The sequence below is a fragment of the Platichthys flesus genome, chromosome 9 (assembly GCF_949316205.1).
Source record: "Platichthys flesus chromosome 9, fPlaFle2.1, whole genome shotgun sequence".
Taxonomy (NCBI): domain Eukaryota; kingdom Metazoa; phylum Chordata; class Actinopteri; order Pleuronectiformes; family Pleuronectidae; genus Platichthys; species Platichthys flesus.
Window position 1 is genome coordinate 5165413 of NC_084953.1, and position 10504 is coordinate 5175916.

General features: G+C 41.5%; 2 protein-coding genes across 5 annotated transcripts in view; one reads left to right on the forward strand and one right to left on the reverse strand.

Annotated features, from left to right (window-relative positions):
- Window positions 1-4070, forward strand: part of ddah1 (dimethylarginine dimethylaminohydrolase 1) — a 71839-nt gene extending 67769 nt beyond the window's left edge. For all 3 annotated transcript variants that reach the window (XM_062396207.1, XM_062396205.1, XM_062396206.1), the window contains exon 6: window positions 1820-4070. In XM_062396207.1, coding sequence (XP_062252191.1) covers window positions 1820-1936 — 117 coding nt within the window. In that variant the 3' untranslated portion in view covers window positions 1937-4070. The remainder of the gene's footprint in view (window positions 1-1819) is intronic.
- Window positions 4071-4388: 318 nt separating this feature from the next.
- mpl (MPL proto-oncogene, thrombopoietin receptor) lies at window positions 4389-10056 on the reverse strand. Of its 2 annotated transcripts, none has more exons than XM_062396203.1 (12): window positions 9787-10056; window positions 9144-9300; window positions 8850-9028; window positions 8255-8409; window positions 7657-7813; window positions 7464-7575; window positions 7203-7354; window positions 6887-7029; window positions 5931-6090; window positions 5759-5831; window positions 5577-5664; window positions 4389-5477 (listed from the first exon to the last, which is right to left on the reverse strand). In XM_062396203.1, the coding sequence occupies exons 1-12, from the start codon at window positions 9932-9934 to the stop codon at window positions 5040-5042; spliced, it is 1962 nt and encodes a 653-aa protein (XP_062252187.1). In that variant the 5' UTR covers window positions 9935-10056; the 3' UTR covers window positions 4389-5039. The 2 variants fall into 2 exon arrangements, with proteins under 2 accessions (XP_062252187.1, XP_062252188.1); XM_062396204.1 differs by having other exon boundaries at window positions 9180-9300; window positions 9787-10054.
- Window positions 10057-10504: the final 448 nt, after the last annotated feature.

Consider the following 10504-nt stretch of genomic DNA (forward strand, 5'->3'; position numbering starts at 1 on the left):
GAAAAAAAAGGGAAGTGGTCCGATTACCCAAATTATTTATTAGTCATAAAACATTGGATCCACCCCTGATATCAGAGCCGCACCACAATTTGCCAAGTTCTGTAAATCAGTTTGTTTTAGTGCTCACAGATAAACCAACTGGAACTTATACCTACACACCAACGCACAACAGTGTGTGAAACCACATTAAATGATAGATTCATGGAGTTTGAATTCATACAAGCGATAACGGTTCCCTAAATGCACCAGATCCACCAATTGATTTCTGAGAATTAAAGATTTTGAAAAACTGCATCCAGCCCCTGATCCAGATCCACACCACATTTTAAAGGTGCATCCTTCCACAGGGTTTCATGGTAATCTCTCCAGTGTAGTTTTGGTGTAATCCTGCTTCCAAACAACAAACACATCTGAAAGAACAACCTCACAAAAAGCAATTATGCATAAAGATTGATTGCTGCTGTGAAGTGGTGCAACACAAGAGGATGATGGTGCGGGGGGCCCATTTGTTCAAATCCTTTTAAAAGCAGGGCTCTGACCTGAACTCCTGCCCACATTACACAATGTGTCCTGGTTAGAGCAGGATCCAGAGTTCTGAGGCACATGGCTGCGGTGGCTTTTCAAACATGTCATCTGGATCAGCAGAGCCCTCATCAGCCGTGTTGCATCATGAGATAAGAATTTGTTTAGTTGATCCCTCTGGCTGAGCCGCGAGGCCCCGCTCGGTGTCGCAGCCGGGTCGAAACCAGGGTTTAGAGAGAAAAATATCCTGGTTTGGACGTCTGGTCGGAAAACACTGGTTTCCTCCTGGAAAATGGCCACAGGGTGACACACTGCTTTACAAGGGTCTTTGGAGCATGATGTCATCGTTCTCACTCCCATCGTTTTTATATGTATATTTAGCTGCGAGACCAGGAAACCATTGCCGAAGGCTTTTTGCTCCTATTTCCCACTGACAGTCTGCAGGGCTTTTATATCACAAGTTGACAAGTGACTAGCTTTTCTACTCGGGAGCTGAGCTGCTGATTGGTCGATACCTGTAACACTGGCTCATGCATCTGCTATGTTCCCTGAGGGCAGAGTCAGGAGACAGAACAGGAACAGCTGCTGAACACATCCATTGTTTTATTGGATTATCTGATCATATCTGCCTGAGCACTATTGTATTTTAGCTGACATCATTTTGTAATAACCAAAAAATGAATTCAGAACATAACCAGCATGACCCTCGGTGAGCACAGACCTCCACTGAGGCCCAGCAGTCAGGAAACCACATTTAAATTCACTAGATAAGGAGTTTTAAAGTCATAATGATCAGTTCTCTGAAAAATGTTCCATCAAGATCTCAGAATCATTCTCTGAGAAATCAATGAAAATGTTGAAACATGATGAAAGAGACTGTTAAAACATCACAAAGTGATTCAGATCTGCACCGAAGTTTAATGAGTTCCTCCTCTGACCCAAACAGCATCTAAATTTACCAGGGTTCATGACAATCACATCAGGAAGTGTGTGTGTAATCCTGCTTACTAACAGACAGACACACAAACAAACTCACGTGAATGTATAAACTCAGTAGAGCACAAACCTCCTCTTAGGCCTCCAATGTCAGAAAACGCACTTGTAGAGAAGAAAGAGGTAAGAAAGTTGAATGGTTCAACTGACAAACAGACAGTCAGGGTGAAAACATAAACTTCTTGCAGGAGGTAACAACCTCAAAGACAGAACCACACAAAGGCTGTTGAGAACCACGTTGAGCTGGAGGACTGAGCATCTGAACAGTCGGGATGTTTCTTTATTCTCCACTCGTCCATTGCAGGTGTTTGAGAAGCTGAAGGACTACACCCTCATCCCTCTGGCCAACAGCGAGAAGGTCAAAGTGGACGGAGCCCTCACCTGCTGCTCGGTGCTCATCAATAAGAAGAGCAACAACTGAGCCTGCTCACCGGGTGGGGGGGGGGGGGCACAGAAGATATAATTTCCCTTCAAAATCCTCAACATTACAAAGTTAAATGTCTTAAATGTGTTTTAATTGCTCCGTTGGCACAAATTCCAATTAGTTGTAGGTTATATTTCGATATTTTACTATTAACTTGAATTTATTTTTAACATTTCCCACACAAGGTTAAATACAAGGCAAATAAATAGACCCATTTCACTTACTATGTGTTTCGAATCATTTTGTTCTTTATTAAATATTATGCTAATTAACTACAAGTATCCGTTGTGATACTGAACCTGCCAATCGTCACAATTTGTGTTTTTTGGATGAGGAAGTATTCTCAAATCTTGACAGTAAGAAGTGGGAACTAGTTAATCAAAATGTGGGAACTAGTTAATCAAAAGGTGGGATCCAATGTAATAAAACATGGCCTCACTTTATATATAGTGTCTTCAGTCTATGACTACTCCCATGCTCCTTACAAATGTAAACAGTTTGTTTATTCTGTTTACTTGCACCGTTTTAACTGTGATTCCATGTGATTGGTTATATAAAACAAAAGCAGCTCTTCTTTCCAAGAACTGTGTTTTCAAATAAGACTTCCTTCTAGTGGAGGAAATCGATCCTGTTGTTGTTGTGCTACTTAAAAACGTCTATGTCACTGTTGCTCCTGAGTTCCTGCTGATGTTTGAGTTTCACCACTGTACTTTTCAGATTGTTTGAGTTCTCAACTCTTTGATCAGTGATGTGATTTCCTTTGTGTGATATTGACAGTGAACCGCCGCCGAGACCTGAGGTGCTCTTAGTTTTTTTTTTTACGACTGTTGCTCTTCTCATTGCCACCGATCGTAGAGAACTGGAGACAGTTAACTGGTCCTGAACACCTGCCCACCAGCAGGAGGAGCAAACCGGATCCATTCATTCTACATGGAGAACCATCTGTGCCCGTTTAGTTGCAGCGTCCCAGCTGCTGAGCGTCTCTCGTTTGCTGGGGATGCAAACTTGTTCACATGTGCCAACCCTGCAGAGGACAGAGAGAAGCTGTCCCTGTGTGTTTCATTACAAGACGACCTGAGCTTTCATTTACTCCAACGTAAACACTTCTCCTCTAAAGATTCTGAAAACACTGTAGATATCTCACCCTGTTGGTTTTCCCTTGTTCTGTTGACTTACACTGGTTCCACGTTTTCCCGTCGGGCAGATTTTACTCCAGAAAACGTGTCCGATGGGAGCTGCCAGCACCAGTTTGACTGATGAGCTCCGTCCCAGTGGCCTTTGCTGTTTGCATGTGTGAGGCCTGTGTGGCTATGACGGCACGGCACATGCACACTGTAAATACTCTGTACTGTAGCTCGAGGCCCCATCACATCTGAAACCTGTGTTGTTTCTCATTGTGATCGTTTGTGAAAGTCGAGGAAATGACATCAGGAGGCGATTCAGCCCCTTCGTACGGGCGAGTGGGCAGTGATGAAACATGGAAAGAATTCCTGCAGGGAGGAGAGAGGCTCCGACTCAGCCAGTAAACACTGACTCGCTCAAACTTTCTCTCTTTCTCCCGATTGTCTCACTCACACACACAAACACACACACAAACACACACACAACGTTGGCTTTTCTCTTCCATGGTTATTGCCTCATATACGATTCGGGCCTGTTTCACGGACATGAAATCACACAGTCTGGTGATCGGTGTGGACGTGATGATCTGGCGTTAAAGTGCGAGTCTTGTATATTTTTGCTGAAGGCTGGTGACTGGTTGCGGGGGGATAACACGGCTGCAGGGTGTGTGATGCTCACGCTCCAGAGGGCCGAGCCAGACAGGAGCAGTCGCACTCTGATTACCACATGGCAGCCGCTGGAGTCTAATCTAAAAAATGTAGAATTGCCTTCACCCATCTCTCCGCAAATCGAAATAACATCTCCTACATGTATTTGGCTGGAGACTCTGTTTGTGAGTAACTTTGCTGAGGCCCCCCCACCCACTCATCCCTATAGTCATGACGTTGTGTGTCGGCCATGTTCCCACTCAGGTCTCTTGGTTCTCATTCGAGTTGTGAGTAATGATTACTTGTGTCATGTTTAATTGAGTCTTTCATCTACTTAGTGTAATAAATTAACATCTAGAATTCTCCTGTGTTGTGTCATCTTTTCTTCATTGTCCCCACCTTGTGGACGTTAAACATACATTGTGTGATTATTAATATCATTTTAATTCATTACTATGTATTAACATGTTTTACTCTCAAGGTTAAAGATAGCTCATGATTAGTTTTGTGTCGAATCTGGGTCACAGTCCAACTATTGAGACAAATAAGAACCATCTCGTGTCTGTCTGTTGATATCTGCTGCCACCTAGTGTCGAATCATCATATCCTGCATCACCGCTGAAGCTTCTCAGATGTTATGGTTTCAAATGAACTTTAAAGAAAATGCATCTTAAAGAAAATAAGACATTTTATGTTTATTGCAACAAAATACAAACCCTTGAGTATTAATAGTAAGAAGTAATGAAAAAGAACAACGTTGTTTGGGAGGGGATAACTTAGAAGTGATGTGTCTAAATGTTTTGAGTGCGATTAAAAAAAAATACATTGAAGATACATACAATGCAAAGTAGTTAAAATATGAAACAAAGTGTTTTTCATTCATTAATCCAGGTAACTCTAAACATACAACAACAATCAGAAATGCAGATAAATAGCAAAGTGTCTTGTGAGTTATTGTTTCCTCTGAAGATTCCCAGTCATGATGTGTAGATAATCTTATTTACAATTACAAACCAACGTTATACATATATATCATCTGTTGACTAAATATATGGAGCAGCATTTAACCCGAAAGGTTGAACTGTAATAAAAGTTGAACTGTGTGAATCTCTGGTTTTATCCACCCGAGCACTTTATTTTACAAGCTAAAGACAAAGGTGACAGAATGATTTATGATTCAAACTAACGCTGTGGTACACTCTTGTTTAAACCCAAGTTTTTAATCATTGTCCAACAAAACAGTGAGTTCTCCTGTTCGTGTGAAAAGTGCAAAATAAACCTCAGATCAGCTCCAGTGAAAAACCAAGAAGTCCACTGGTTTGACTGCACATTCAGCTGCAGGGCAGGTTCGTGTAGATGTTTCCTGGTTCCCTGACAGGAGGAACCGGGCAGTCAGGTCTGTCTGCAGCCTCGGCCAGAGGCTCGTAGGAGAAGTTGAGGAAGTCACTAGCTGAGCTTTGTGTGACTGAACATCCACATGTTTGGAGAAGCTCAACCTCCGGGCCTGGGCCTCGCTCCTCTCCGACCGTCTCGTACATGTACTTGTTTCTCTGTGGACAGAGGACGATGCACTCTTTGTTCAAGGTCACGTAGTCTGGAAACACCTCAGCTCCAGGGATCCCGTCGACCTGTTCCCCGCTGGAGGGAGCTTCCTCTGGTGGCAGCAGCTCGGTGGACTCCTCTGATGGTTTCCTCACGTCTTCGGATATGATCTCCAGCACAGATTCAGTGGTTTCCTCCGACCACTGCTTCAGTGTGAGAGGAGGATCCTGTGGAGGCAGCGGAGGACACAGATCATGGAGCTGGAACCGAGTGTGATCTATCTACTTTATCTGAATCTAGATCTCTACTAAGGAATCTATATCTACCCATCTCTGCTTGTCGATGTCTGTCAGAAAGTTGTGTAAGACTTTGTCCAGGTTGGGCAGCGGTGGCCAAAATAACTGCTTCAGCTTACTGGGAAAATACAGAATGACTTGTTTAGTGCAATTTGACATCTATTTAAAAAGTGATGGGTGTAAAGGATGAACGAGCCGGAATAAGATCTTACCTGAGATACGTAGAAATGAGAAAGGTCACAGTGATCAGCATGGAGACGGGGATACACAGCATCAGCCACAAACCTGAAAAGATTTGATTATTCTTACTGCATTAAGGTTTAAATGGTTTATTATTCATCATTTAATATTTTTCTAATGTGATTTGCACCATTGGGAATTTACCTGCGTCAGTGGGGGTTCGACCAGTGAGCTCATGGGACCAGTCACTCCACAGGCCTGAGTACAGGGATCCATCAGGTTTGGCTCTGACCTTCACGTGGTACTGACTCCCAGCTGACACCTCCAGACACGTCCCCGGCTCTGGTCCCTCCAGGGAAACTCTCTGTGGACCAAAATCTGGAATTAATTTACAATATTAAGAACATTCAATCTTAGAGATGATGACTTCTTTACATTTGGTTAAAACAACAGTCCCATAAATTATATCCATGCTCACAAACATACGCTGTGATTGTTTCCTTTTCAAATCTTTCTCCCACATCTTCATGTTTGTGCAAATTCCTGCAGGAATCTTATTTTTTTTACCTTCACCCTGAATTTGTCAGTTTATGAACAATATTAAAAAAATAATTATTACTCTGGCACCATCTAGTGGTCATGTGCGGATGATATTTCGGCAGCATTCATGCTTACGGTGGCCGAGAGAGCTCAATGCACTAGACATTTTGAAAACACATGCAAAAGCCTGATGAAACTGATGTAGTTCAGTGCTTCGTGGAGTTTCATCCCCATTGATTGATGGCAGATTTCAAAAACTTCACAAAACATGGATCCACATCAGGTTCCTCACTTTTTTTGGTCCCCTGGAAATGTTTCTGTTCTCATTTTTGCAATTTCCATCACTTTTCTGTATTTACATGCATTGTAACTTTTTGCAGTGCACGTTTTGTCAAATTGATGAAGTTCTTTTCTTACTTGTCTTGATTTGTTTTCTAAATCTCGGCCAAGGTACATGCTTCGTCTTTCCACAAACCAACCAGAATAATTCTAACGATTACATCCGATTCTACACAAAGCAAAGGAATCATCAACTCAAAATCCTGACCAGACCCCGGAGGACGTCTGACCCGATGAAAAGAGTTAAAGAAAAATAAAAGCCACTGAAGAAAACCTCTCACCCTCCATGCTCCGCCCGGTCTGGTCCGGTAAGCGACCTCGTACTGCAGGTGAGCTGACACAGAGCGAAGAGGAGAATCCCATTTCAAACACAACTGGTTTGTTTCCATCGCTCCTCTCAGATGATCTGGTGCAGACGTTTTGACTAAAACACAAAGAACAAACACAAAGATACATTTCAATGATAACAACGACACCACACAGCACGACACCACACTTTTTCTAAGGCCTGATGGAAAAGAAGCGGGAGATAAGACTCATTAGACAACGTGGGATTCAAACTTCCTTATCGCCGCCCAAGTCACCAAACTCACTCACTGGTGTTGTTCAGAGTGAAGTCTCCGGTGTAGAAGGTTCGGCCGAGTGGAGCTGCAGCACCGCTCAGTCTGATCCGGACCTTTCTGGACTCGACTCCATCGAAACGACACAGGTCAGTGAACTCGTCAGTCGTGCACTCGCTCCACTCGTCTCTGAAAGGGTCAGAGCTGTACGTTGAATCACAGTCAAGTGACCACAGTCTTAAAAGAACTACAAATATTGTGGTTATGTCTTAAACAAACATAATAAATGTTTCTGTACCTGAGATCGATCTTGTAGAACAGTTTGTAGTTTTCTAACCCGTGTCTGCTCCTGTTCCACTGACACGTGACGTTTTGTAAGTCGGGGGTGAAACAAACCAGTGAAACATCATCTGAAAGGTAAAGACGTTTTTAACACTGAGGTAAAGTATGTGTTGAATAACATCATCCACTCTCTACTGGTCGAAACCCACCAGCGCTCTGGGGAACGATGCCTCTCACAGGTTGGGACCAGTGGCTCCAGTGTCCTCCACTGGGACTATAGGCACATTTAACCGAGACCTGGACCTCCGTCTGTTCCCCTGGTACCAGAGAGTCCAGTATGAATCTGTTATGTTCGTCCTGCTTCACCTGGAATCAGCACATATGTCAGATGTTACAATTTCATTCACACAACTTGTTCTTGAATGTTAAAGCAAAAATATAATTATACTAAGATAAGTGCAATAAACATGTTTGTCTGAGAAGAAAATCAACAAATCATGATATGTTTAATTAATTACTAATCAGTCTAATATCCCTTACATCCAACAACTGATAAATAAATGATTTAACCTTAAAGGCTGTTAGAAATCAACTCACAAGGCAGAAACATAAATGATCACATGAATAATACTCTTGGGTAAATAAATAAAATCCAGTGTGAAAATAATTGTTAAGCTTTAAATTTTCCTTTAACCTTCAAACAAAACATTTAGTCTTTATTTATTTTACAAATTTAAATGTTTTGGTCTTGGCCAACATAACAAAATCTAAAAGGAGGAAGTTGTTTGCAGCATTGGAGAACTTCACCTCTTCTGTCTTCTCTCCGACTCCCTGGTAGAAATATCGAACCCTGTACATCACATCTTCACAGTAAGTCGGGACCTTTACTCTCCACGACACCAGCAGCTGCCCAGCTCGCCCAGTTTGGTGTAAAGACAGGTTCAGTGGAGGATCCAGGAGAACTAGTGACAGATGACAGAATATATACACTGTTAAAAATTATCCAGAGGGTTTGAGGAGGCACTAAAGTCTCCCAGCCTCAATCCAACTGTGATACTGAGGAATAATTCACAGAGCATCTACTTTTATCAACCGGTAGAAAAACACTCATATTAAATGTAAAAAAGAAAGATTAAAAATGTCACATTTTGAATTCTTCAATTGATGATGGGATTCGAAAGCTCACTCCAACAAAATGGCAGATACTATTAATAATAACTAAATTTAAATAAACAAGGAAAATGATGGTGGACGATTGGATTTAAGGATTTACACTCGAATTGTGTATATTTACAAATCATCCAAAATATTTTTTGCATATTTTTTGTGTAAGGCTTAGTAAGAATATCTATAATTATTATTTTAAAAACAAGTACACATGGTAGAAGTGAAGCTGTCTCACAGTGGTCCTCCACAGACACAGTCCTTTTGAAGAGGCTGCTGCTGCTGTTGTGCTCCACGACTTCAACGTGCGTTTCCACAAACAACAAAACATCTGCAGCCGGAAACAAGCAGATGTGGAGGAAGGTTTCGTCTCCTTGTTCTTGGGCGGACACATCACACCTGATCCCTGTCCACTGGCTGTGATCAGAAGAAGGGACAAGTTCACACAATCACACACAACGACAGACGTGTGGAACAGTGTATGAAGCAAAGCTCTTTCCTAACTTGTACAGTTACTGTGAGGTTTCTTAACCTGCGAGACACAAGTACTTCATGATGTGTGAGAGACCTGTTGAACCTGTAGAGTAACTCGTACGTCCTGTTGTCTGCTGCCTCAAAGAAGCAGGTGAAATCCAGTCCTGTCCGGGTGAAACATTTAGGATCCTGCTCGTCCTTCAACAGCAAAACATCTGCTCCAGAAATGAGGAATGTCACCCATTTTAAGTTCACTGGATTCACTTCTCATCACAATATGTGCAAAAACAAATGAAGAGGATTTCTGTGATTATGAACCAAAGATTTGGACAAACTCATACAAAAAAAGATCCTCTGTCTACATTTCTTTACTCTTTGTATATTTTTGTATTGTTTTAACATCTTTTATTGTCTTAATAAGTTCTGCTTCAATACTTTCATCATGAAAAGCCCCATGAACTATATTTAATGCTTTTAAATGTGCTATATATATATATATATATATATAAAGCTTATTAGTATTAATGTTAAAATAAAAATGCTGCATATTACTTATTTGCATTGTTCATTTAACTTGTTTGAAGCAAAAAGTGACACAATAGATTTTCACTACAAATAAACAGTATATTTTAAAATCCTCTTTTCACTTGACTGAATTTGTCATTTTAAATTCTACTCCGACTGGACAAAAGGAACCATACCTTCCCTCGACAGATGACTGACAGCTGCCTCCTCACAATATGTCCCAGGCACAAAGTTCACTCGACTCCACAAGCTGACAATGAGGAGCATCTCCCACCTGCAGGACAGATTCATGGTGGTCGGAGGAATCACGAGCAACTGTAACATGTAACATTTACCCAGCAGATGTGTGTGTATGAGCTTTGTGTGTCCTCTGCTGTGCACGGTGTGGAGGTGGCATCAGGGGGCAGGATTAGGAAAAGTACCAAGGGGTCGGACCAATGTCACAAACTGTGCTCGAGCAGGAAATGAGCTTCATGTTTGGGAGGAGTGACCCAAGTTCTACAAGTTTCTCAGATTCTCAATTCCTCTCGGATCGAACAACTAAAGAGATCATAACAAACTTTGCTTAAACTGTCTAAAACTAGTTGGGATATGATTTGGTCTTTCTGCAGAGGATGTATGGATTTTAAACTCTTCACAATTATTACTGATACTCGAATAATCAGATATTTGTTTTTTCATAATCATTTACACGTTTATATGTAGTTTAAATGCATCATTCACATCTATGTGTGGTTTTAATCTTGAAAATTCATGAATCCAAATAGACTGAATGCACAAGTACTTATATAAAATCTAAATCTATCAAATCGTCCACAAACTAATCAAACTATCACATTCATCCGTACAAGAAAAACAGGAAAAGTCTGCTGCTCTATAATCAGGACATCTCTC